The sequence below is a fragment of the Psammomys obesus genome, unplaced genomic scaffold, assembly GCF_907164565.1.
Source record: "Psammomys obesus unplaced genomic scaffold, mPsaObe1.curated_primary_1811, whole genome shotgun sequence".
Taxonomy (NCBI): domain Eukaryota; kingdom Metazoa; phylum Chordata; class Mammalia; order Rodentia; family Muridae; genus Psammomys; species Psammomys obesus.
In genome coordinates, this window is record NW_026596134.1 from 26020759 (window position 1) to 26048242 (window position 27484).

At 38.6% G+C, this 27484-nt stretch overlaps 1 protein-coding gene across 11 annotated transcripts in view; it reads left to right on the forward strand.

Annotated features, from left to right (window-relative positions):
* The window catches only part of Numb (NUMB endocytic adaptor protein), a 108030-nt gene that overhangs the window by 68129 nt on the left and 12417 nt on the right, over positions 1-27484 (forward strand). For 8 of the 11 annotated variants that reach the window (XM_055592739.1, XM_055592737.1, XM_055592747.1 and 5 more), the window contains 3 exons: positions 7888-7962; positions 14388-14420; positions 25874-25948. In XM_055592739.1, coding sequence (XP_055448714.1) covers positions 7888-7962; positions 14388-14420; positions 25874-25948 — 183 coding nt within the window. The remainder of the gene's footprint in view (positions 1-7887; positions 7963-14387; positions 14421-25873; positions 25949-27484) is intronic. The other 3 variants (XM_055592745.1, XM_055592748.1, XM_055592746.1) reach the window with 1 other exon arrangement.

Genomic DNA, 27484 nt, shown 5'->3' on the forward strand with positions numbered 1-27484 from the left:
AAAAAAATATATATATATATATATATATATATATATACACACACACACACACACACATTCATTCATTCATTCATTCATTCATTCATTTATATTCTCTTTGATTCACTGTGGGAAAAACAAGAAACTGATAGCCCATAGGATGTGAAATCCCATGAATCAGGGTAATTGAAAGAGCCCTCCAAAAATTAAGTTCTTCATATTCTGCTTCAGTGATGAAATTAAATCAGAAAAATATATTGCAGATAGTGAATTTTCTTTTTTGTATTTAAATTATTTCAGTAAGATTTACTGTTACATAGTCTGGAATTAGTACAAATAAGGACACCTTGGGGGGGTACTGGGAACTGACTCTTAGGCCTTGTGTGTGCTAGGCAAGCATTCTACTTCTGAGCTGCATTTCCAGCCCTCTTTTTATTTATTTGAGAAAGGGTCGCTCTAAGTTGTCCAGGCTGTCCTTGGACTGACTTACTCTAGCCTTGGTAGGCCTTGAACATGTGATCCTCCTCCTTCAACCTCCCAAGTAGATGAGGTTACCCAGAAGCCTACACTATCAGATCTGGCCAAATAAGATTACTTCTGATAAGAACACAAGTCCTAAAGCATCTAAAGAGCCTCAGTTACCAAGAATTAAATTATTTTCAGTTAGATATGTTTATCAACTGGCTAGGCAAGGGGTGTGGGGTTTATTTTCAGCACTACCCCCCCAAAAGAAAAGCAAAACACCATTCCTTCCCACTCCCAGTGAGGGCTAAATTAATAATGTTGTCATTTCTTTAGCTAATGTAATTTTTTTGTCTAGTCTTAGTTTATTCACTTTTATCATGGTTTAGCCTTGTATTCTTTCTGTCTTCACTTGTAAACTCCCCCCCCCACCATCATCTGTCATTAGATTACTTTAGTTCTACTCTTGGTTTCCTGTATTTATAATTTCTTGTTCCATTAATGCTAGATGATTTATCTTGATGTTCATCATAAGAAAAATGAAGCTACTTTCCCTTGTTTTTAAGTTTATATCAGGGTATATGAGTTCACTAATGTTTACATTCTCTTCTATAGATATCAGTTAAATCTCCTATATATTGATTTTTCTTCTGAAAGTTTTCATTATTAGCTATTAAATTTCACGCAAATCTAAGGGATGTGCTACAACTTCTCCTCTTTGGAACTATTGATTCATTGATATGTTTGACAGATAATTGCTGACTGTTTGCTGCCTGCCAGGTAGTATTCTAGGTACTGAGTATACAATGAACAGCACAGACAAAATCTCTGCATAGTGTTCTCATGATAGTGTGTATTAAAATACACTAGAATTCTGATGTACCAGACACAGAATGTCTGAGATCCCAGAAAGGAATTGTGTATGAAGGGACTAAATGGCGGTAGATACAGTTTAAAATATGTTGGTTATAGAAGTCCTCATTAGGGAGGAAAATGTCGTTTGAGAAAACACCCAAAGAAATTGAGGGAAAAAAAAATCTAAGGAAACAGGATGTGGACAAGGGAATGGCTCTTCAGCAGAAGATTTCTGGCATAGCAAGAGGTACAAAGAAAACCGTTGTGTACAGAACCAGAGGAGCAGATAGCCATAAAAGCAGGTAAGTAAAAAAGATTATCTAGTTTAATACTTTGAAATAATACTATACCTGCCTGCTGCTCCAGTTCTTCTATCCCATCTTCATTTATGGTCTATGTAGCATCTGTACACTTCCCTGTATCTAATCTTAATTAGATATAGTTTAATTAGAAAGATATGACAAGGGCTGGAGAGCTAGCTCAGTGGTTAAGGGCATTGTCTGCTCTTCCAGAGGTCCTGAGTTCAATTTCCAGCAACCACATGGTGGCTCACAACCATCTACAATGAGGTCTGGCACCCTCTTCTGGTATGCAGGTGTACATGCAGATAGAGCACTCATACATAAAATAAATAAATCTTAAAAACACAACCAAAAAAAAAGGTATGACAAAGACAGTAGTGAGGGAAATGCTGAACTTAAACCCTACTTGCACCAGAAGCAGGGTTACAAAAATGGAAGACTGCTCTGTCTGATTGCCCACTTTGTTTTGAAGGGTGACATTAAGTAAATGCCTGTGAGAGCAGTGAGCTGTGAACCGTCGCTTAAACAGTTCAGAGAGGTAGTGTCAGGTAATTGGAAACAAGAGGTCTGGCTTCTTCTTGGCTCTTTAACAGCTAATGTGACTCACTCTTCTCGCTTAGCATATTGACACTTAGTTAAAGGAAAAGTTTGGATCTCTTCTTTCCAGTACCGAATTCCCACAATCATATTTAATCTTATTATGTCATGACTTACTCAGATGGAATGATGCTTCAGATGAGAATATTTTAATTTGAATGGGTTAAAGACAGAAATTTTTATACTGTTTTCTGTACGTTTGCATACTATGTTTGCTATATGAACATATAATCTAGATATGCATGATGAAATTGTTCGTAGTTTGTTACAAATGTGTGGGGACTGTGCCGCTTCTTGCTCCTGCTGGGAACCACTCCCTGTGTAATCTCTCACATCAGGCTCCAGGCTTCTTCTCATGGAGAACATTACCAAACTGGGGCAGGGGAGCTCTTTTAATGTTTTTCAAGAAAGGAAAAAAATGATTTAATTCACGAAGAATGCAGTTTCACATAGTAGTTTTTCTAATACACATTTTTATGAATAAAAGTCTCTTACTCAGTTTGGAAAAGGCATAAACAAAAGTTACAGTGTCAAATATTTTAGCCATTAAAGCATAAGTCAGCTGCAGTTTTTCAGTGAGGTAGTGTCTCAGAGAAGAAAAGAGACCTTTGAAATGGTGTTTGTGTCAATGGGCATGTTTTCCTCAGTCTGCTGAGACTTGGGCCTGATTTCTATTTTCATATTTCTAGATGGATAACAAGTCAGCAGAAATGTAAGATATTTTTGTCCTTTGTTTTCTACCAAGTCTTCTTTCATTGTTATTGTTGGCGTGAACAGTCACATGTGGCTAGTTGAATTGACTGAATTACATGGTAGAATGAAAATTATTAGAAAATCTTGTTCTTATTTCTAGAGCCTAAAGGTAGCTCATCTAAAGGGCTACCTACTCTCTCATTTTTTACATAAAATGGAAACAGACATTGAATAACTTGGAGACAGTAATAAAAATTAGCCTTAAGAAAAAAATACAAGTGTGTATAGGCATGAATATGTATGCATACGCTAGCACAGATGTATCTAATGTGTATATGCATGTTAGAGATAAAAATGTGAGGAGCTGCTACCACAGGCCCAGAGAAAATAAGTTATGTAAGCATTTTGTACCTTTGCTGATGGTTTTAAAAATTTAATGAGGTAAGAATGCTCTAGATTTATACATTATTAAAATTAAGTAAAGCAAAAAAAGAAAGAAAGAAAAGAAAAGAAAAAAGTTGAATAGGCCTCAACCACGAGTAAAAGGAGAAAGCTGTTTTTAAAAAGTGATACTTCTCTAAAGGACTGAGTAGAGATAGTCTGTGGACCAGTGTTTCCAAGCCCTATAAGAATATCTATAGTATTTAAATTTATTGAAATAAGTAGAAAACATGGACAGTTTTATATGTTAATGGAATTAACAAAATGTTTATCAGCCTAATAAAGATATCACAGAAGCAAACAAGAAACTATAAACCAGTGAGACTTTGTAAATAAACGTGAAAACCAGTCACACACACACAAAAAGTCAAGTGGGATCTAAACTATATGGAAGTACAAAGTACAGCTTAACTCGAGAATTGACAGAGGAGCCAGGAATAGCGGTGCACGCCTGTGCACTTAAGTGCTTGGGAAGCCGAGACAGGGTGATCACAGGTTGGAATATGACGTGAGCTAGGGTGACATGTCCTGTTTAAAAACAAATAAATTTTGGTGCACCAAAGGCTATTAAGAGAGTAAAGTGCAGACTAGAAGAAGACATTGTGAAGCCATTTACCTTACAAATGTTTGGTGTCAGATGTGTAAAGAGCTCTGTAAAGGTGTGCAGCCTAACTAAGACGTACACAGGAGGAAGTATTGAAACGCCCCCAAAGACGGTATACAGCTGACTAATTTACACAAAAATGAGGAGAATTAACATCATTAGGAACATGCTCAATGGTTAAGCTCACTGGGTTCAATTCCCAGTACCTACATGGCAGCTCACAACTGTCTAATTCCTGTTCATTATACATACAGGCAAACCACCAAAGTACATAAAATTTTTGAAAATAAATTCTTTTTTTTAAAAATTGCTAAACTGAATCTGAAGAGATAACTCGAGTGGTTAAGAGTGCTTGCTCTTACAGACAACCCAGGTTCAGATCTCAACACCCAAACGGCAGCTCACAATCGTGCATAAATCCAGTTCCAGGGGTTCCAGTGTCCTTTCTATGGTCACTAGCCATACAAGTGGTGCACATATATCATGCAGGCAAACACTTGTGCACATAAAAATTTAAATAATAGTAAATATTTTAAAAATGTCTACATTGTTAAATTGGATGAGGGTTAAAGATGTGGCCCAGTGGCTAAGAGTACTTGCTACAGCTGGCTATGGTGGCGCACGCCTGTGATCTCAGCAGTCGGGGAGGTAGAGGCAGGCAGGTCTCTGTGAGTCTCGGACAGCCAAGACGATACCTCACAACCATCTGTAACTTGTAGAAGATTCAGTGCCCTCTTTGGGCTCTACAGCCCCAGACATGTATGGTGCACATGTGTAATATGTAGGCAGAACACAAATATACATAAAATAAAAAAAACAACCTTTTAAAAAAAATTCTGGTAATGGGCCAGGCGTGGTCTGTACTCCTGAGTGCTGAGATGTACAGCACTCAAGAGGATGAGATATGAAGAACGTAAGTTTGAGGCCACCTGTGCTACATAGGATGTACAGCCTAAGCCACAGAAAAAGAAAGACTCATCTTAAACACACAAAAATTAAAAACAATAGAAAAAACAAGCTGTACATACTTGCAAATCATGTCTAAAGGAGACTTGAACTTCAAGAATACTTTAAACCTGATAGAAAAGCCAAGCGTGGTGGTCCATACCTATAACTCTAGCTCTTGAGGGGCAGGAGCAAAAGGATCCAGAAGTCAATGCCAGCCTGGACTCTAAAGCAAAACCCTGTTTCAAAACAAACAGTGTGTGTTGAGGGGGGAGGGGATAGGAAAGAAACAGACAAAAGTCAAACCAGCATTGATAAAATGTCCTGTAGCTAAGGATAAACATACAAAAGAGCCCGGTGTGGTGGCACAAGCCGTTAGTACCAGCACTCAGGAAGTAGAGGCGGATTGAGTATCCTGGTTTGTATATCTAGTTCTAGACCAGCTAGGGCTGCATAGTGGGATCCTGTCGCAAACAAACAAACAAACAAAAGCCAACAAAATAATCCATCCAATACAGGTTTGCTAGGATGACCTTCTAGTGCAGCGGACACTACCAGTTGCTGGTCAAAATGTGGAGCTCTTGAAATGCTCACTCCATAAGAAACTTATCAAGCCAGACATACGATTACCACATGACCTAGCAATATACTCTTCAAATTCATATGAAAACCTAAGAGGTTAGGGCATTTTCATATCAAGGTCCAGGCATGTGGTTTCTCATCACTATGTATGATACTGGGTATGAAGTTCATTTACAGTTGATCGTCTTTTAGGTTCAGAGGTTACTGTCTCCACTCTCCTTATGAAATTAAAAGATTTCAATTTTATTATCTCTCTCTCTATATATATATATTTCTTTATTCTACTTTTGTTGTTGAGACCTTCAACTTTGCATTTATTTCAAGACAATTCACCATTGCTTCTTAGAATATTTTTTTTAAATAACTGCTTTAAAGTCTTTGTGTTGGTAACCATGGATTATTTTTCCCCTGAGATGAATTAAATTCATGATTTTGCCATATGCCAGCTGAATATTGCATTGTAAGACTTCAAAAACAAGTCTCTGGGATCAGTTTTCAAGCTTTTGTGTTCCTTAATTTCCTTTTGCTTCTTGGATGTCTCCTATCTCATCCTCTGGTTCTTTTCTTCTTTTAGGAGAGGATACCCTGAATTTAAGATGTTTTCAGTTTTGCTATTTTTTATTGCTTTCAGTGTTTTCAGGGCTGCTTCCTGCAGCTCCTAAGTGTTCTCTGAGTTAGGAGTTTGCATTCTTAGTCCTCAAGTCGGACCAAAGTACTTTTACCAGAATTTCCCTTGTGCCCCATCTCACTGTTCTGTTGCAGGATATTTGATCACACTGTGACCCCCAATATTACACACACACACACACACACACACACACACACACACACACACACACAGCAAAAACCTGTTTCTGGTTGTGGTGTGGCTCAGCCCTAGCACACACCTTTAATCCATGAGCTTTTTGTAAACAGGATTAAGTAAAGTCAACCATAGGTCAAGATGCGGAGTAAGCAACTACTTGACAGGGAGTGAACATAGGAAAAAAACTTAGAGAGTGAGAGGAGCCTTCAGGATGGATAAACAATCTCACGGAAAATAGAAAGGAGGAACATTTGGTTTGAAGGAGTTATTAAGACAATATTGGAGAAGGAGAGATGGCCTTTTCCTTTTGGGATGTTGGCTGAGGAGTAAGGTCACCCGTGTGCTTTCTCTGTCTCTCTAAGCTAATAGGCTTTCAGCCCAAATGTTTGAGATTTTGTGTAAGAACAATGCTGTTCTGGTTATATTTTTTTATGCTGGGGGTTCCAAAGAAGTAAGTAGGAAAAGGAAACTTGGAAGTTAGTGACACCTTGAATTACAGTGTTCTCTTCTCCTTTACTGTTTTCAGAAACTCAACAGCTGCTCCAATGCACTCTATCCAGATTTTATGGTTTCATTTGGTGGGAGGCTTAGGGTGTGTGTATTAAGTGTTCTCTGTCTCACCTGGAACCAGATTCTGAATTGCCTTTTAGGAAAGCACCTATGGGTCATGGATGATGGTGTACATCTGTACTCCTAGCATCTCCAGAGGCTGAGATAGGAAGATTGAGAGTTCAAGGCCAGCCTGGCGTGCATACAAGATTGTAAGGTCTTGTCAGTTAGAGAGGGAGGGAACCCTTAGAACATGAGATCAGGAGCATATTGCCATCATCCCTTCTGTTTTGACCTGACACTAGTTCTATAACAAGGTTTAGTTTAGGTCAAAAATACCTTTAAAAATTTATTCTTAGATTCCTATTGTCTCTAGGATCAAGTACAGGCTCATTTCAGAACCCAAAATTTCCAAGCTCTTATAGCTCATATTCCAGGCAGCAGGGAAACTTCCTGGCATTTAGTTATCCTATGATATGCAATTGTTTGTATACTTCTCTCAGCCCATGATAATTTATTTCTCAAAGTTAGAATTTCTTATTTCTCAAAATTTACCCCTCCCTCTCTCCCTTTCTCCCTCCCTCCCTGTGTTGCATGCATGCTATGTTATATGTGTAGAGGTCAGAAGACAGTTTGTGGACTTTGGTGCTCTCTTTCCTCCATATGGGTTCTAGGGATTGAACTCAGGTCATCAAGGTTGGCAGCAAGCACCAGCTGAGCCATCGTGCTGATCTTGTTTGTACTTTTTATTTCTTTGTCTTAGGATTGTTTTCATGTGTGGAAATAGAGGAATTGTGTTTCATTTAGGTTAGTATGCTAGTGATCCCACAGATTGGTGTAACTTTTAGCTACTATCATGTATTTTTTCATTTATTCCCCTAACAAGTCTGAAGTATTCTAAATTTTATTTCCATGAACATATGGCATGAGTAAAATTAAGATTACCTTCACTTTTCTACAGTAGCTATGAGTTTCTTGAATGCAGGAGTTGAATTTTCTATTATCAGCTATCTACTAGGTAATAGCTTCTCAAAACACATCAGTGGAGCTGACTCCTTTCCTTTTTTCCACAGTACCTCGGCCATGTAGAAGTTGATGAGTCAAGAGGAATGCACATCTGTGAAGATGCTGTGAAAAGACTGAAAGCTGTATGTATTTGCTAGTTGCTAGTACTGATCTATCTGTTGTCAGTGTTCTATTACAAGATTGTGCTCATTGAATTTTAGCTACCCAGTATCCAGTAAGAACAGTGTGTTCTCCCAAGGCAAAAGATGTGGGCTTAGTGGAGGAAAAAAAAAAAAAGAATATCTCATTTTCTCTATTTAAAAGTACAAGATTAGAAAGATCAACCTTTTCCTCCTACATTTTCAAAAACATGCTCATAAGAAACAAGTAATACAAAATCTGATAGAAAATGATATTCTAAAACCAGCTCAGAAATGTTACAGTTAACAGCTTGTGGTACCTGGATTCTACACTATTGATTTTAAATCTGCAAGGAACAGCTTTTCCAGGACAGATGTAGAAAAGACCTGTTTAAGGCCTGACTTCTCGTCTTGACTCCCACATCTATCTTTTCATGTCCCTCTGACACAAACAACCTACTTTCTCTCCTTTTGCATAAACTTGAAATGTATCCTTTTCAGGATAAATAATGCTTTCTTTGCCTGCTACACCATAAAATACATCCTACATTCATACTTGTGTATTTAGTAAGGGAGACTAACTATTTGCAGTTGACAAAGGCTCAGACTGGAGCGTTAATTTCCTATTTTCAGTATGCCTAAGGACTGTCCCATGACTCTTCAAGCCTTCTTCAGAGCCTCCTTCTCTTCAGTGTATAGCCATTCCCCACTATGCTGTGGAAGCTGGAAGCATTACTTCTGCATGTGCCTGTCCCCAAACAGCATTATATTCATGTTCCTTTGGGTTTGCTAGTATAAGTTTGGCTACTAATGAGTGCTTTTTATTTCTCAGTTTGCTTAATAACCAAAACTCTTCTGCTTTACTGATATAGTTTATGTTACCTTTATATATTCCCTCAATTATAAAGCATGTAAAATGTGAAAATATATCAAAGAGCTAGTTTTTATTTTTAGAACAAATGTCTGAATCTGTTGTAGAAAAAAAAGTAGAAAATAACTACTTGTAGAACACAAAACATGGCAACTCTATACAAACGGCACATTCAACTATATGTATACAACCCTTTTATCTTAGATTTTGGACATTTAAATTCTTAAATGATAGAAGTCCAGGAAGTTTCCTTGAATCCATTCATTTTAAGAGGACTTAAGTTTATGTTCTGTAGTCCATGAAACTAGTTTTGCGGATTTGCTCTCTTATATGGCTATTCCCTAATTAAATACAGGTTCAGCTGGGCATGATGTTGGACACCTCTAATCCTAGCAGTCGGGGAGGTAGAGGCAGGCAGATCTCTGTGAGTTCAAGGCCAGCCTGGTCTACAAAGACAGGTCCAAGACAGCCAAGGCTATGCAGAGAAACCCTATCTCAAAACACACACACACACACACACACACACATACATACATACATACATACATAAGTAGTTTGGTGAATAACTAGATAAATACTCGGGTAATTTAGTTTTCCACTTAGTTTTAAAGAGAAATAAAAGTTTTAATTTTTTTTCGTATAAAAGTCTACATTCCTCTAGAATAATGATAAACTAATGATGCTTTAGAAATATTTAACTTTTTTAAAGAATGTTTTTCTTTCTTCCTTCCTTCCTTTCTTTCGTTCTTTTTTGTTTTTTGAGATATTTTCTTTGTATAGCTCAGTAGGTAGCCCAAGCAAAGAATATTTTATAGCACGGTATTACATGGAAAACAACAGGCAAACCAGGAAAGGGGAGACAGGCAGCAAGAGAAATGGTTCAGCAGTTAAAAGGGCTTGCTGCTCTTGTAGAGGACTCAAATTCAGTTCCCAGTACTCTCTTAAGGTGGCTCTCAGCTGCCTGTAACTCCACTGCCATGGGATGTAATACCTTCTTCTGGCCTTTGAGGTCACAACATACATGAGCACAGACCTATACTCAGAAACACACATAATTTAAAATAAAAATAAATCTTAATTTAAAATATGGCAAACAGATTAGATTATCCTGAAACAAACTAGTTATTCCAAGCGTTTACATTTACTTAGGGTGATAAGGCCACGCACTGCTTGTTATAGGTGGAGTTAGCCTTTAGGTAATCATTTAATTTAGCAACAGTCCTCTTTTTCCATGCTGAGGGTTAAACGTAGGGCTTCACATGACTGCACAAGCCACACTGCCAGCACTACTGTCCAATCTTGTTCTTAAACTTTGATGGCTGTCTGTTTTATTTGCATTTTTTGAGAAAGTCTCAACTCCCAGCCCATTATCCTCCTCAGCTTCCAAGATGCCAGGGTTATAGGCAGGTGATACTTCATCTGGATCTTAACTTCTCTGAAAAATTAAAACATCTCTTTATTGTGTAGGAAAATATGTTTATTGTATAAACTACAAATGAACCTGATTTACAAGTGGGGGATAGAAAGATCGTTCAGTGGTTAAGAACACTGTCTGCTCTTCTAAAGGACCAAGGTTCAATTCCCAGCAACCACATGGTGGTTCCCAATCAACTGTAACTCCAGTTCCAGGGGAGTTGACACCCTCTTCTGGCTTCCAAGAGCATAGACACACATGCAGGCAGAACAGCCATGCAGAGGAAATTAATTAATTAATTTTTAAAATATTTATTAAATAAAGCAAGGTCTCTTCCGATTCCAGATGTTGCCGTATTTAAATGTCTAGCTTTTGTGCTGCTTCTGTTGGGGTTTTGGCTTTTTGAGACAGGGCCTCAAACTCTGACTCCTCTGGCGCCCACCTCCCATGTGTGCAAAGTGCAGGCACAAGCCTGTCTACTCTGCTCACCACCTCCTTTAAATCTAGTTTTTTATTGAGTACATTTCACCTTTTACTTTTAAAACAAGATTGCTGTTTGAGGCCTGTCCTAGGCCTCAAATGTTTAGATAACATTTAATGTTATCTATGAATAATGTTATCTATGATGAATAAAATTCATCATAAATAAAACCTAAATTTTCATTTTAAAATTGTAGTTCCGCAGGGCCAGGGGCATGCTTAGTTGGTGAAGGGTTTGCCATACCAGGGTGAAGACCTCAGTTTAGATTCCCCAGCACCTATGTTAAAAACGAAAACAAAACAAAATAGCTAGTTACAAAACATAAGGCTCTAATCCCAGAGCTAGGGAAGTGAAGACAACACTCGAGCTCACTGGCCAGCCAGTCTAGGTGCTCTAGTGCACTCCAGGTTCACTCAAAAGATAATGGAACAGCTGAGGAGCGCTACATCAGCCTCCGGCATATCCAGGCAATTTAGGACATAGACTTACATTGGCAAATGTGCTAAAAAATCAAGTTGGATTTGAAGTAAAATGCACTGCCTAAGCCAGTTGGTAGTGGCACATGAAACCCACCACTCAGGTGGCAGAGGCAGGTGTATCTTTTGAGTTCAAGGACAGTCTGTTCTGCAGAGCCAGTTCTAGGACAGCCAGGGCCACACAGAGAAACCCTGTCTCTAAAAACCAAAACCAACCAACCAAACAAGAACTTGATTGTTCTGAGACCCTTGCAGTAAGCAGAGAGTCTTCGGGATATTTTCTCGTGAGTCCACAAAGCTCTGTGATTTTGTTTTTGTCTTACTTTCATATTTTCATAGTAGAAATATCAGGTATATTTTTTGGTTTGGTAATATTCTTTTAACAGATATCTATCTAGGGTCTATAACATGCTGTGCCCTATTCTTACATAGCACCAAATGCTATGTCACTAGTCTATTTTTTTGTTGTTAGCATAAAGAGCATAAAGTTTCCTGAAAGAATTTTAAGTAGATGGAAACAAGTTATAGGAGTGCATAAAGCTATAGAGAATTAATAAAATACTTTATATGCCACAGCTTCAAAATATAAAAAATTACATAGCTCAGATATCAGTTAAGCAGCGAAACAAATTATAATGACTTATAAACTAAAAAAAATTATTTCTAGTAGTTTTAACTTTGTGAGAAATTCAAAATGATTTGCGAATGTAGTTAATATGGAGACCTTCCCCTACATGGTCCCTTGTAATTTAAAATTATTTTAACTTCCATTAGAAGTCATTAGCAAAGTTGGCATCCTCAAGTGAATCAGCATTGGGATAGTTTTTAAATGTGTTCCTCAGACTTATTTCTTACCCTCATGTATATAAAATAACAATTATTTTTAACTCATCTATTTTGTGATATAATTCACTAATTAGCTATTACAGAACTTAGATTTCATAGATTAAATTTTAGAAATGGATGTTGCTTCTGTTGTGTTGCCTATATGTTATAGGGTGATGACTGTTCTCCCATCAGCAGTAAGCTCTGTAATGATTGTATCAGGGTTGGCTTTGCTTCACTGTGATCCAAAATGCCTTTCATCGTAGATAGTTATTTCATTCCATTGTCTTCTGAATGTCTCTCTTTCTCTACCTTGGTTTTAGATTTGTTTCATTATATAACTAGTTTCTAGTATGTTGGGGTTTTTTTATTCACTATTTGATATATTTGTTTTAATATATGTTCTTATTTTAGCAGGTAAAAGAATCATAATTTGTTTTTAAAAGAATGTTAATATACTCTAATCCAATATCTGTCTTTTATGCATTTTGCATGCAACCTTTTTTCATTAACCTGGGGTCTTTTGTAAGGAAAAGAAAACCTGTCTTTAACAAGAGCTTTTCTAGGAGCTGATTAAATATTAACTGTCCCCTCCTGACCCTTTGAGAATGGTGATCTGTAACTTGGCTGCATCCTTGAAAGCTAATTGTTACTCATAGTCTAACAAAACTAGGGCCACCAAACTTGGCAGCAGAAATAATGTTAGTCTTATTGCAACAGCTAGCTTCAGTAGAGTATCTTGCGGAAATATTTGATGCCATTTGTGACTTTCAAAACTGAGGGGGAAATGTTCTAGTGCTTAAAAGCACAGAATGCATTCATAAGCCAGGAGACATATATTTAATCATACTTGTCTTTACTAGACATTCGTGCAGCAACAAACATTGATTATAAAAAGTAAAGGATTAAAAGTAGAGTTCAACCATAGGAGGGAAATGTAAAGCTGCGTTGGGAGAATTAGAACCTATCTCCTTTTTATAAGTTCTTCAAGTTTTACTTAATAATCAACTTGTATAAATGGTGCTTAAAATTTGATGGTAGAGCTAGTTGTGGTGAACCCCTCCAGTCCCAGCACTCAGAAGGCAGAGGCAGATCTCTGGGTTTCAGGCCAGCCTGGTCTACATAGTTCAGTTCTAGGCTACATACAAGACCCTGTCTCAACAAAACAAAACACTCAGAGGTTAAGAGCACTGGCTACTCTTCTGGAAGTCCTGAGTTCAATTCCCAGCAACCACATCTTGACTCCCAACCATTTATAATGAGTCGGGTGCCCTCTTCTGGCATGCAGATGTACATACAGAACATTGTATACATAATCTTTTTTTTTTTAATCAGAAAGTTATTAAAAATATAAAAATGGGAAAAAAAGAACAGTTAAAAAAACAAAACCTGTTTCTTAAATTCCATTTGTGACCCATGAACATAATGTGGTTCTTAACTATTTTTTTCTATGCCCAAGTGTAAACATATATCCTTCATAAATGATCTATTCTGACCTAGTCCTGCTATTTCTCTTTGTGTAGAATTGATGAGCACACACATATACAGACTGATAATGATAGATGTGGGCCACCTGAGACACAGCTTCCAGATTTAGAAAAGGTGTGGCAAGAATTCTTGGTGTATGCTTAGGATTTAACTTTATGGGTTGCCATTTTTGTTGTGTTTTGTTATGTTTTGCAGTGCCAGGGCATCAAACTCAGCCTCACACAGTGGGGAAGCATGCTTTACCAACAAGTTAGTTGTTTGCTTTTGATCTGGAATCTCACTATGAAGGCCAGGCTGACTTGGAGTAATTTCTCTGACTCCTGTTGTGTTTGCATTTCTTGAAGAGGCAGGCTTTCCCAATGACATCAAGACTGACCCTGAATTCCTGGGCTCAGGCACTCCTGCCTTAGCCTCATAAGGAGCTAGGCTGATGGGCACACTCCACCACATTTGACTACCATTGATTTTAAGTAAAAAATCTATGTAAAATTAAGCTTTTATTTGTTTCTATTAGGTATTTTAAATGCAGAATCATGCCCAACTAGTATGTCCTAATCTTCTCTGCTGCCAAATTTGGATAATCTCTGTTGGAGAAATAGAGATTACTAAATTATGTACTTGCACTGCATGAATGTAGGCTCTGAATATCTCTTTTCCATGGATTCTTAGGTCGTACAGTGTGTTTTCCTGCATTTTCACGCACCTCTCCTTTTTCCCTGTCACTCCTTGTATGGATAACTCTTTAAAATTCTCAGCCCCTCCCCTTTTCCCACTTCTCCTTCTCTTCTACTTCTGTATGTGCTTAATTGATATGAAACTGGGACATTTAGCCTATACAATAATAGCACTCGACTTGTCCCCCTGTTCCTCCAGGAAAGGAAGTTCTTCAAAGGCTTCTTTGGAAAAGTAAGTTTGATGCCATGATTGTGCTTATTCATATAAGGAGTTACACCCCAGTATAGCACTGACATGCTAAAAGAATCAAACCTTGATTTCTATACAAAACAGAGATAGACTTGACTATATATGAAAATTAATGAATTAGTTGCTGTCTGTGGTATTACCTGTTTTTCTTTTGATACTAAATCTCATTTCTAGGAAAGCCCAATAAATGAATCAAGTAAGTTTTTTTGATGATCTCTTTAGCACCTGCTGTTAGAGAAACTCTGTTTTATCTTTCAAAACTGTTTTGTTAGTGTATTAACTATATTTTTAACCAGTAAGTTTTAGTTAGGGCCCAAGGCTGACAGAAAAAGAAGTATTAAATTCAGGAAAAAATTTAAGGTACCCCAAAATTTACATTCAATACTATTACTTTTTAAAAAATGTAAGTAGAATAAGTGAAAGTACATAAACTTACCTTTGAAGATTCTGCTGTGATCATTAACCTGTATTGCTGACCTAAAAAAATCTGTTATAATTAATAGCCTTCCAAAATCTGCTGCATTGACATCATCTATATAGTCACTCTGCTCCTTTTTTAGTAATGCTTGATCACCATTCAGATCTTCAGAAGTACCAGGGCCTGGGTATCCCTCAGTAGTACAGCGCTTGCCCAGCATTAGCATGCGTTAGGTCCACAGTTCCACCTTCAACACTAGAACACAATGAAAGAGGCTAGAGAGATGGCCCAGTGGTAAAGAGCGCTTGCTGCTCTTGTAGGGGATCAGAGTTCATTTCCCAGCACCTACTTGGAAAGCTCACAACCAATGTCCATAGGCCAACCTAATCTAGACAACCCCTCAATTAGACTCCCTTCCTCTGTGATTTCAGATTCCAGTTATGACAATGACAGATTTATATGATCTATGGAAAAATTATGAATCCTTTTAATTTTTAACATGGAATTACTGTCCTTTATATAGTGAGGAAGTTGAGCTTTCAGAGGTCAAGTGGCCTCCTTAATCTCAGATACAATAAGTGATAGGAACTTGGATTTGAACCTAGATAATCTGTCTCCAGAGTCTATACCTTTAAACACTGTGCTGTACAATCACTTTTCTTTTTCTATTTTTCTTTTGCAGTATTGGGGGTTGCACATACATCTAGTAAACTAGGTCCATGGCTTTTTTTTTTTCTTTCTTTTTTTTTTTTTTTAACCTGTTTTGAGGCATGATCTCTTTAATTTGCTGGCCTTGAATGTGGTGATCCTCCTACCTCAGCCTCTAAATAGCTGGGATTAGAGGCCTGTGCTACCAAGGTTCCATTCTCAGGGGTGGGGGGGGGGGTAGGGAGGCTTCTATTTTGGGTTTTTGAAACAGGGCCTCATGCATCCTAGAATGGCCTAGAACTTGCTTTGCACCTGAGGATCTCGAACCTCTAATTCTCCTGCCTCTGGGAGTGCTGGACTTATAGTGTACACTATGCCTAGTAATGCAAAAACCAGATGTCATACATGTTAGGCAAGCACTCAGCCAACTGAGCTCCATTTTAAAGAGTAATGGTTGTCTTTGGATTTTATTTCTACTAAATTACTTCTTTTTTTTATTATAGTTTTTCAAGAACTATTTTTTCCCCAGTGGTTTAAACTAGGTCATGGAATCCAGGGCCTAGCGCATAGTAGGCAAGTACTTGTTCCATTGAGCTTGAGCTATAATCCTCTCTGCCTCTCTCCCACCTTCCCCTCCCTCTGTCTGAGACAGCGTCTTGTTAATCAGGCAATGCTTAAATACCTTAGAGCCTAGTCTCCTGCCTTCTTCTGCACATCACCATTTTGGGCCCTAACACTTCATTTTAACTTAGAGATTTTTATTTGTTTGTTTATTGACAAAGGGTCTCTGTTATGTAGCCCTGGCTGTCCTGGAACTTGCTATGTAGTTCAGGCTGGCCTTGAACTCACAGAGATCCACCTGCTGCTGAGTTGTGGGATTAAAGACATTGTGTCATCACACTCAGCTTATTTGGAGATTTTTGTTTAATCGTAAATAACCAGGTGTTGTGCACGCCTGTAATTCTCACACTTGAGAAGCTGAGGCAGGATAATTGCCTTAAGCTTAAGTCAAGCCTGGGCCATGTAGTGAGCTCTGGACTACCGAGGACTACAATAGCAAGGCACAGCTTCAAAAATAAGACAAACAAATGGAAGGTTTTTAGTGATTTTTCGAGGCCATCCTGGTCCACGTGGCAAGTTCTAGGAGAGCCAAAGTTATATAATAAACAAACAAACAATTTTAAGTTATAGGGAGGGGGCGTTTTATAGCAGAACAATTTTTGTTACGCAATTTCTAAAATTGTAGTAAATCCAGTTTAACAGTGACTCCAGGAAAAGAAGGAAGCATAAAGCATTACTTACAGCCTCACCAGAAACGTGGAGGGTTTTTTCTTGGGGGGGGGGGGGGGTTGTTTTGTTTTTTTAGTTTGGTTTTGGTTTTTGTTTTTTTCAAGACAGGGTTTCTCTCTGTGACCTTGGCTGTCCTAGACCAGGCTGGCCTTGAACTCAAGCAATCTGCCTGCCTCTGCCTCCCTGAGGTGCTGGGATTAAAAGGTGTGTGACACTATGCCCAGCTATCTGGAAGGTGCTTTATTAAAACACTTTTCTTTAATTTTGAGCCTTTTGGGCTTTACAGTTGTTATCATTCTTTTCTTCCCTACATTAATCTTTAAGAAATAGAGGAAAAGAACTGATGTGATGAGTTTGCTAGCTGAGCTATTGTTTAATGAAAGCTGAAAATGAATGTCTTTAACTTTTTTATTACATGTAGTGTGTGTGTATATGATTTGCCATAGTGCACATATGGCATCAGAGAATGGTTCTTCCACCATGCCGGCCCCAGGAATGGAACTCAGATCATCAGCCTTAGCAGCAAGTACCTTAATCTGCTAAACCATCTCACTGGCCCTAAAAATTAAGACTCATACAGTAATATTTGATGGGCCACGCATGTGGGCACCATCTGTTTAGGAGACTGAGGTAGGATGATTTCAAAATTTGGCATTTTAGCAAGACCTTGACTCAGTCTAAAAGTGGAAATGGGCAGTGGGAATGGCCCAGTGGTAGAGTACCTGCCCAGCCTGTGTAAGGCCTCGGGTTCAACCCCCAAGAACAGACACAGACACAGACACAGACACAATGGCAGGAGGGATAGTAGTGTATGTACATCTTCAATTCTAGCACATGGAGGTTCCTGGAAGTAGAAGAATCAGGAGCTCGAGGCTCACCTACATACTCACTTTGAGGTGAGCCTGGGCTACATAGCCCCTGTCTCATAAAACAAAATACAAATGATAAGGAGTTTTTATTAGTACAGCCCGTCATAAATTACAATGCTGTTTGGTCTTTGAGCCTGGATGGTTTAGTGGCTCATGGTAAAGAGAACAACAGTAACTTTTCCCACCACACACTTTTACATAAAAGTAGGTAAAAGAAGTTAGTGTTGGTATCATATTCATTAGTCATAGTCAGGAAGCTGCCTTCTTCCTGAATTTCACTTCGTGATCCAAGTACTCTTGCTTACCTCCATGATGATAGTGGTATTTCCAGAAATTCCAGTAATAAAAATCATAGATATCTGATTGGTTGCAGAATTACCCTATGAATGCCTAAAAAGAAAAGGAGGGGAAACCAGACCTGAGTCTTAACTTTTCCAGACTAACTAATTGCTCTCCGCAGTCCATAATATACTCAGCTATTGGGAGATTACTGTATGCTCCTCTGTTAGTGTATCTGCCATTTCAACAACTACTTTATGATGAAGTCGCTACATACCACTTAAACATTTTAAAGACGTTTATAATATTAACAGATGTGAGAAAACTCACGAGAATAGTCTCTATTCTCATTTTATGAGAGAACCAACTCTATAGATGAAAACTCGTAGGTCACGCCTGAGGTCTCTTGTTAATTAAGCCGTTTATCAATAGTTGCTTTGAGCTTTAGAGCTTATGACATACCCTGGCCAGCTTTCGAGTTTGCTATCCACAGCAGTTGTGTAGATTGGCCGGTAGCTCATGAGACTGCATTTTACCAACACATGAAGACAAGCTTAAGAGGTGGCCTACTTAGCATATTTCCAATATGCAAAAGTCAAATGTTTTTCTAAAACCTTGTGCAGGTATCTTTGACCTAGCCCGTGTTGATACCATCTCATTCAAAAGCAGTGACCTGCTTTCTCTAGGTCTAATGTAATTATAATGAATGGAGGAGGATGTAACACGGAGAACACTAGATAGCTCAAGGCTACGAATAGATCCACAGACATGGTTTGCAGCCCTTGAAGACATTTCAGACACTGAATACTCTAACATAAAAGCCAGGTTGTCGCAGAGGAAACAGCATGTGTTCTTCGCAAAAGGAAGCTTGAACTGAGCAACTGTGCCCTTGACCTGCCTTCATTACAGCCCCTGCAATCCCATGCTGCCTGCGCTCAGTCTGACTTACAGGTTGTCATACCTGCCTTGAGCAGGTGTGTAGCAATCTAAGTTTGTGAACCTATCTAGGCTATTGTGTCATTTGTTCTGACCTGCAAAAATTACTAAGAATATAGTATTTAGTTTTTAGTTAGGCATGAGCTGTCTCCCCAACCTCTGGGTTTTCTTCCTTTTGCTTTTTAAATTCCTGAACTTTTCCTTACGTTAATTTTATATTCTCCTGTTTCTTCTTAGATCATTTCAGGGACTGGGAAGATAGCTTAGTCAGGCAAGCAAGCATGAGGATCTGAGTTTGAACCCCAGCACTCATGGAAGTATTGGCCCAGGTGGGGTAGCACAGACATTAACAGCAGTGCTGAAGAGGCAGAGACAAAAGGATCCCTGGGGCTCGCTGGCCTAATCGTGGGCTGTGTTCCAGAGCAGTGAGAGACCTTGTCAAAGGAAGTAGACGTGTTTCTGAGGATGACACCTGAAAGTTGTGTGGGCGCGCGCGAAAGCAATTAGGACAAATCCTTGAGAAAAGAAGGGGGAAAAAAAAGCAAGAGTAACTAAAGTTTTTTTTTTATGCACCTTCTGTGTCTTTTTTTTTTTCTTATGCAGAGATCAGTTGGTCTTTTAAAAGTCTTCTGACTTTTTCTAGTCACTGACATTTTCTAGATTGTCTAGGTTATCAAGTTTCTAGATAAATTGTTACTTTTCAGAAAGCCTCACACACACTGTATTTATAGCATCTCAGTAGTTCTCAAGTCACCATTAGTATATAAGCATGTTAGGGAGTGTACCATCTACCCCTAGTTAAAGATGAATAAGATGTCTTGATTTTCATAGCAGCTAGTTTCTTGTTTTTAGATAACTTTTATACTTTTTCTTTTTTCCTTAAATTTTTAGGATTTCTCAGTATTTGAGAGGCAGAGGCAGGTAGATCTCTGTGGGTTTGAGGCCACAATGGTTTACATACTGAGTTCCAGGATAGCTAAAAAGCTACATAGTGAAATACTGTCTCAAAATAGATAGATAGATAGATAGATAGATAGATAGATAGATAGATAGATAGATAGATAGATAGATAGATAGATAGATATAAGTAAATAATGATAAAATAAAAAATAAATACCACCACAACAGAACAACCACTTCAGAATTTCTTATTCTATTCTTTTTGTTTGTTTTGTTTTGTTTAACGTGCTTCCTACTCTTCTGAGAAAATAAAACTGACCCAGAAGGGCTGAAGCTTGTAACTTTGTAGCAGAGCATTTGTCAACAGGAGTGAGGTTCTGGTTTCAGTCTGTGTCTCGTTCACTTGCCAGCCTGTAATCTGAGCCTGTATGTTCTTCGTTCCTTCCTTTTGGTTTGGTTTGGTTATGAAACAGGACTTCTGCGGGTAGGGCTAGCTGACCTCTTGAATCCTCTTGCCTCTGCCTCCTGGATGCTGGGATTGTCAGGCATGCTCCTCCATACCCAGCTTCCCTTAGTTTCTTACCATTTCAGCTCTTACTCCAAATCCCTTTCCTCAGTAGTTTTCTTTCTTCAGTGGATTGTCCTAAAGATAAGATCTATTTTTAGAAAAGCTTCTTGATGTCTTCAGTTCTGCCACCTTGGGTTTTGTGGATCCTGTTTAATAACTACCAATGCCTTGGCCTCTGGCTTTTCACTAAAACTGCTTCTTTCAAGTCTTTCACATGGTTGCAGCAAGTCCATCACCCTGTTCCCAGACAGTTCTCCGCATTTGGCCCAGTCTGACTGTCCTTGAGATGTTGTTCATCTGGAGTATAGCGGATCATACACTGCCAGCTTTCCTTCTCTCTGCCGAAACACTTCTTACTATGGAGTCTTCTCTTCATGCGGCTCTCCCTAGATGAGGCACCCAGGGTTGGGGTGTGCTGGGCATTCTGAACCATGTGCTGGTGTTTCTGTCACAGAAGTGCTCTAGCGTAGGAATCAAAGGCAGGATCTGGAGCCACGTCTATTTAATTCTGCCCCGGGGACTTAGAGGCTTTGTGGTAAGCAACTACCTCAGCAGGAATGTCTCTACCAAAGAATATTTTGGACTTTGTTGGTCATGTACATTGATTGTCCTTGTTCCTCTTATCTTATCTTACTTCTTTATTAATAATTCCGTAAAGACAACAGGAATGCACCTATGTCAGGGCCTTCGTATTTACTATAACTCACGTGGAACACATGCCATTCCAACATATATATGCATGCCCCACTTCCCCTTTTTCTTTGCTCAAAAGTCTCATCTAAATAAGGCATTTATTTACAGCTGTCTTAAAATCCACCCCCATTGTCTGTACACATACTTCCTATATCTTTTCTAGCTTTATTTTTCTATTATCTCATTAGTTGTTACATTTTACTTACGTGTTTGTATGTCTCTTTATAACAAGTTCTCTGGAGACACAGATCTTCACTAAGTTTGTGGTAAGAATCTTAGTGCATAGAGTACTAGGTGGTCTTTAATTTGTATTCTATAATATTCAAGTTTAGTGAATGAATAAATGATATATATACTCTCAAGTTCACTATAGTACAAAGAACAAGCCAATATTAATTAATGAGATAATAGTATTAATTAATTATAATTAATGAAACATTACCAAATTGTTAACAGTAACAAATGTGGCTAAAACAGAAAGGAAATTTGAGTGTGAGAAATTATAATGGAAACTTTCTGGAGATAACACCTAGGCCAAGATTTCAAACTCGGTTTTGGTTAATTAAGTTGGCAAAGAATAGAAACTTGTAAGCTGAGCATGTGGCACTCTGGGAGGCAAAGGCAGGTGAATCTATATGAGTTTGTTGCCAGCTTGGTCTACAAAGCAAGTCCAGGACAGCCAAGGCTACATAGAGAAACCCTGTCTCGAAAAACAAAACAAAAAGAACTTTTAGTGAAACAACCATTAGACATAGATCCAACCTCAGATCTGAGTGGAGGGTGTCTTTCTATCCCTTTATCATTTTGAAGATTAGACACATACTTGTTTAGCATGCCATTCTCCCCAAATTCAGATACTGAGCTATGGACTTGAAGGCCTTTCTCTCAAAATTTTGCATAAAACTTAAAACAACTGAATCCAAGTTTCCTGTGGGAAGAAATGGTCTCATTTCTGCAGGGCACACTGTGTCATGATTGCCTGGCCAATGTACCGCTGTACTCTTTGCTGACTGAGTGTATGTGGGTGGGGGCAGCTTTGGGAACCTCACAGCGCCACGTTTGCTGCCCTGGCCTTGGCATTTCTTTACCCTGACTTACTTGAGAACATCCGCTTACTCTTTTTACTCTTAGCTGTCATATGCTACCCAAACCATCTTGTATCTAAATATCAGTTCTGTTTATGGCAATGTGAGTTTTTATCTCATTAGTCATCTTGGGAATCACTAAATTTTAGATTTAGACAAAACCCCAAGATGTGAATCACAGTCTAAAATATTGGATAGGTTATAGACATAATAATGAATGATCTTTCAAAAGATTCAGTTAATGACTACATTCTAGAAAAATCTTCAGAGAATAGCCCACCATATTTGTCTTTTAAAATCAAGTTTTATTAGAACAAGACTGTGCCCATTTGTTCACATGTGGCTTCTTTTGTGCTATGGTGACAGTTGAGTAGTTGCTATGCAGATTATACGGCTGACAGTGCCCAAATTATTTGCTACGTGGCCCTTCACAGAAAAAGTGCCAGTCCTTGACTTAAGCAACTAAAAAACCTATTCCTGGAAATGTAACTCATTTCTTCTAGCTTAGCATCAGTGTGTAAGATAAGAGCAACGGAAGGCTCCTCTAGTCTACAAAGACCAGCCTGTTGTGTTCATTGGTTTTCACTTTATTTTAAAGTTATTTCTGCTTAGTCACTCTGAAGGGTTAGGGATATAGCTCAGTTTGCAGAGTGGCGTGCATAAGGTTCATTCCCATACAGCATACACCAGGCATAGTAGCACCTTCCTATAATCCCAGGATGTTAAGGCAGGGAAATCAAAGGATCAATGCCAACTGCGGCATAGAGAGTTCAAGGGCAGCAAGACCAAAGGAGTCTCTGTCTCCAAAACAGATAAACAAGAATTACAAAGTGTGTGATTCCTAACTGCCGTCCCCTGGGATCCAGTGTCCTCTTCTGTTGAACAGATGTACCCTTGGACAAAACACTCATACACATGAGATACAGAAATAACTCTTAAAAAGAAACAGCATTATCTTTTGCCAAGTGTGATGGCATACTTCTTTAATCCAAGCACTTGGGAAGCAGAGAGAGGAGTATCTCTGTGAGTTCAAGGACAGCCAGGGCTATATAGAAAGACCTTCTCCTCCCCCAACTCCCAAAAAGAAAGAATTTCCATGTATTCAGTTGTCAGCTGAACCCCACCTAGCTGGACGCTTAACACGCACCTTAGACTTCTTGAAAACTCTAAACTGTGTTTTGTGTCTCTTTTCTAGCTTAGCTAGAGTTAGTTTGTCACTGTGAGATCGGAGAGGAGCCCATCCCCTCCCTATACTATGTAAAGCCTCCTTTTCTAGCTCAGCCAGGGTAGCTCAACCCTGGTTTTCCCCCACCTTGGTCTCTTTCTGGCTTCATGTACACTGCTCCAAAGTGATGTTTCAGAATGCAAATCTAGGGACTGGAGAGATGACTCAGTAGTTAAGAACATTTGCTGCTCTTCCACAGGAACCAAGTTGAGCCCTTAGAACCTACATCAGGCAGTTCACAGCCACCTGTAACTACAGCTCAGAGGATCCAGTACCACCTCCTGACATCCACAGACCCATGCACAGACATATAGGTGGAATTAAAAATAAGGATTATTTTTTTAAATGCAAATCTGGTGAAATAGCTCAGTGGATTAAGGCCCTTGCTGCCAAGCCTGGTGACCTGAGTTTAATCCCAGTTTCCCTCCAGTCGAGGGGAAGAACTAACTCTGGCAAGTTGTTCTCTGACAGTATGCACACAATGAAATGTGATAAATAAGGCCAGAAATGCAAACCAATTTTATTGTGTTTAATTCTTTCAGTAGCTTTCAGCTGCTCACAGAATTAAGATCCAGTTCCCTAGAAGATTTACAAGGCCCTGCATGATGAGGCCTTTCATCCTGTTTTTCTCCTGCTGCTTCTTGGCCAGTCTACTTTCAACCTGTACTGAAATATTTTCAGTGTCCCAGACCTTTGTACCATTTGCCTGGATGTCTTAGACTACTGTCTTCCATTTGGCATGTCTATGCCATTGCTTTGCCTCCCTAACCCTTCCTTAGGGCATCTAGAAGAACTATCTCAAGACTTAGTTTTATCTTTTTGGTATAGCTTTCCACAGTCCCACAAACAGATGTGACTGTCTCTCTCTGCATCATTGTATCTTGTTTTCCACTCATCTCTAGCACTTATTATTGTATTATTTATGTTTTCTTGAGTATCGCTTTTCAGTGGTCTGTGAGGTCTTCTTGTGTTTGCAGTGGCTAAAAACTTGAGACACTCACCTGGCATGTGGTGGTAGCAGTGGAGGTGATGAGCACAGAGTGGGTCCAGCAGCTCGTTTACCTGAGAGTGTGCTTCCACAACCAGGATTCCTGCGCTTGGGGATATGGAGAGGGGAATGGCAGTTCTGTTATTCCTGTCCTAGAAGCTGCTGCTCCAAGTTTAGCACCAGATTCCATTTTGTCTGTACCTCTATGACAATCTGATAGCCACTTTCAGCCTTTGTGTATTGTTTTAGTTTGCTTATCTCCATAAGCAAGAAAGGACATTAAGTAGGGTTACATTCCCTCACAGAGGAAATAAGTTCTCAGTGCTCTTGTTTACCACTCAAAAGAAAGGTCTTTTTCTAGCCACTTAAAAAGAAAAGAAAAAAGCTGGTGATGGTGGTGCATGCTTTTAATCCCAGCACTCAGGAGGCAGAGGCAGTTGGCTCTCTGTGAGTTAGAGGCCAGCCTGGTCTACAGAGTAAGTTCCAGGACATTCAGGGCTACACAAAGAAACCCTGTCTCAGAAAACAAAAACAAACAAGTAAAACCAACCCTTATCTTCATTGTAGTATTTAAATCATTCTATGCCCTCAAAATGTTTCCATGTGTTTAATGTCAAATTAAAAGTAAGCTGAATCGGGGCTGGAGCAGTGGCTTAGCAGTTACTGAGTTCAGTTCACTGCACTCACATAAACCGTTCACAGCTGCCTGGTGTGCAGATAGACATTCAGACAAAACATCTATACATAAAATCTGTAAATAATTTTTTTAAAGACTGGATATGGTGGTACCCGCCTTTAGTCCCAGCACTTGGGAGGCAGAGGCAGGTGGATTTCTGTGAGTTCAAGGCCAGCCTGGTCTACAGAGTGAGTCCAGAACATCCAGGGCTGTTACACAGAGAAAACCTGTCTTAAAAAATAATTAATTAAATAAAAATTAAGCTAAATCTTGAGGAGATAAATAATAGGCTTTTTTTAAAAGGATTGCTCATAGAATAATGGTTTCTTGCCATTTTTAACTGAAAATTTCAGGTGACCAAGGGTCATAGCAGTTTTCAGAGGATAACAGAATGGTCAGCATACTGACTGAGATTTATCTGTTACCCTCCATACCTGTAGAAGCTTTTTGTGGTGTAACTCCTTATGTCTTTAATATTATCTGACTCTTCATTTTCTCCACTGATTTTTTTTTTTTTTTAAATGGGTGAAGAATCTAGTTGTAAATTCTTTGCCCTTTTTGGAATGTGTTACCTTTTTTTTAGTTTTATCTGCCCCTTCTTCCTGACTTAGTTTATCTTATGGTTTTGTGCTGTGTCTCTGAAGTAATAGCTTTGGCTTATTTTTTCCTGAATGTCTCTGCAGTTTGGTTGAGTATCTGGCTGTGAGCATCCATTCTGAACTTGGACTTCCTCTCTCCTTGTGACTGTTTGGAAGACAGAAATCAATATTTTCTGAAGAAGATGAGTTTTGTTTTGTTTTGTTTTGTTTTTTAACATTATGTGTGTATGTGTCTCCTCCCTCCCCCTTATCTTTTAAAAGACGGGAAAGAAAGCAGTGAAGGCTGTTCTGTGGGTATCGGCAGATGGGCTCAGAGTTGTGGATGAAAAAACTAAGGTAAGAGTTTTGTGAGTTTATATGTTACTTCTCATGTCATTAAGCTGTTGTAGTAGCTCTATAATATCCTGCTACAGTGTCCAAAGTATAGCCCTTTGAGAGACTGTTTTAATGTCCGGGAAACTAATTTAGTGACTCACTTACTTTATGGAAAAAAAAAAAAATCTCTCAATATTTTGTTCTACATGATGTAGCATATTCCACGTAACCCAGCATTAATGTTTAATGCTAAGATATGAGTTCTATTTTTGTTCTGTTTAATTTTTTTCAGATCCTTGAATATAGAGTGATGTTTCTTTTACTGTAATTTTTTAGATGATAGACCACATCTTAAATTTGCCCTTTAAAAAATTTGTTGCTTTAAAAAAAAAAATCAGGGCTGGAGAGATGGCTCAGAGGTTAAGAGTACTGTCTGCTCTTCCAGAGGTCCTGAGTTCAATTCCCAGCAACTATATGGTGGCTTACAACCATCTACACTGGGATCTGATGCCTTCTTCTGGTGCATGCAGATAGAACATTCATATGTGTAAATAAATAAATTCTTTTTTAAAAAATTATTTTTTAGAAAGTAATAAATAAATTAGCCAACTGAAAGTCCAAATGAAGTAACAGTTTAAAAAGCACTAGAGGTGAGATTTTACTTTAGGATTTAAACAATATTCTGGGTAGCATTTCGTATTTAAGAGTGACCCTGGCCAGGAGAGATGGCTCAGTGGTTAAGAGCACTGGCCGCTCTTCCAGAGGTCCTGAGTTCAATCTCAGCAACCACATGGAGGCTCACGACCGTCTATAATGAGAGATCTGATGTCCTCTTTTGGTGTGTGTGAAAACAGAGCATTCATATGCATTAAATAAATAAATCTTAAAAAAAAGAAAGAGAGTGACCCCTAAGATACATAAGGACAGTTAATCATATTAAATTTTTTGGAGATCCAACGCCGGGAAACACTTTTTAACCAAGAGTTAATTTGGGAATGGGTAACGTTGCGCAGATAAAGAACAGGTGTGATGAACAGTTTGTCTGTTAATTTTTAAGTGGCTTAATACAGCTTGCATTTCAGACCTTTGACTTTTTTTTAAGCTCAAAGTATTTATTGGCTTAAATTTATCACATCTTTAAAGCAATAATGATTTTAAGTGTCTTTTAAAACTTTTGTATCCTTTTAATACATGTTTTGGATGAAATTTACTTTTGAAAAGGGATCTTGCTGAGTTTGATCAAATAATTCCCCTGCCTTAGACTCCCAAGTACTGGGATAACAGGCTTGTGCCACAATACTATGCAAATTTGTTATGCTCGTGGCTATGTATTTGCTTTTCACTGTAGTTGGAAATTGATTTGTCCCCTGGTGGCTACGCTACTTGTAGCACCTGCATTTGTGAATTTTGTTCTTTTCACTGATAATAGTAACTGGTGAATTGGTTGATTGGTTGGTTGGTTGGTTGGTTGGTTGGTCAGTCGGTTGGTCAGTCAGGTGAAGACAAGTTCTCTCTCTATAGCCCAGTCTCATCTGGAAGTCACTGTGCGGCAGCCCA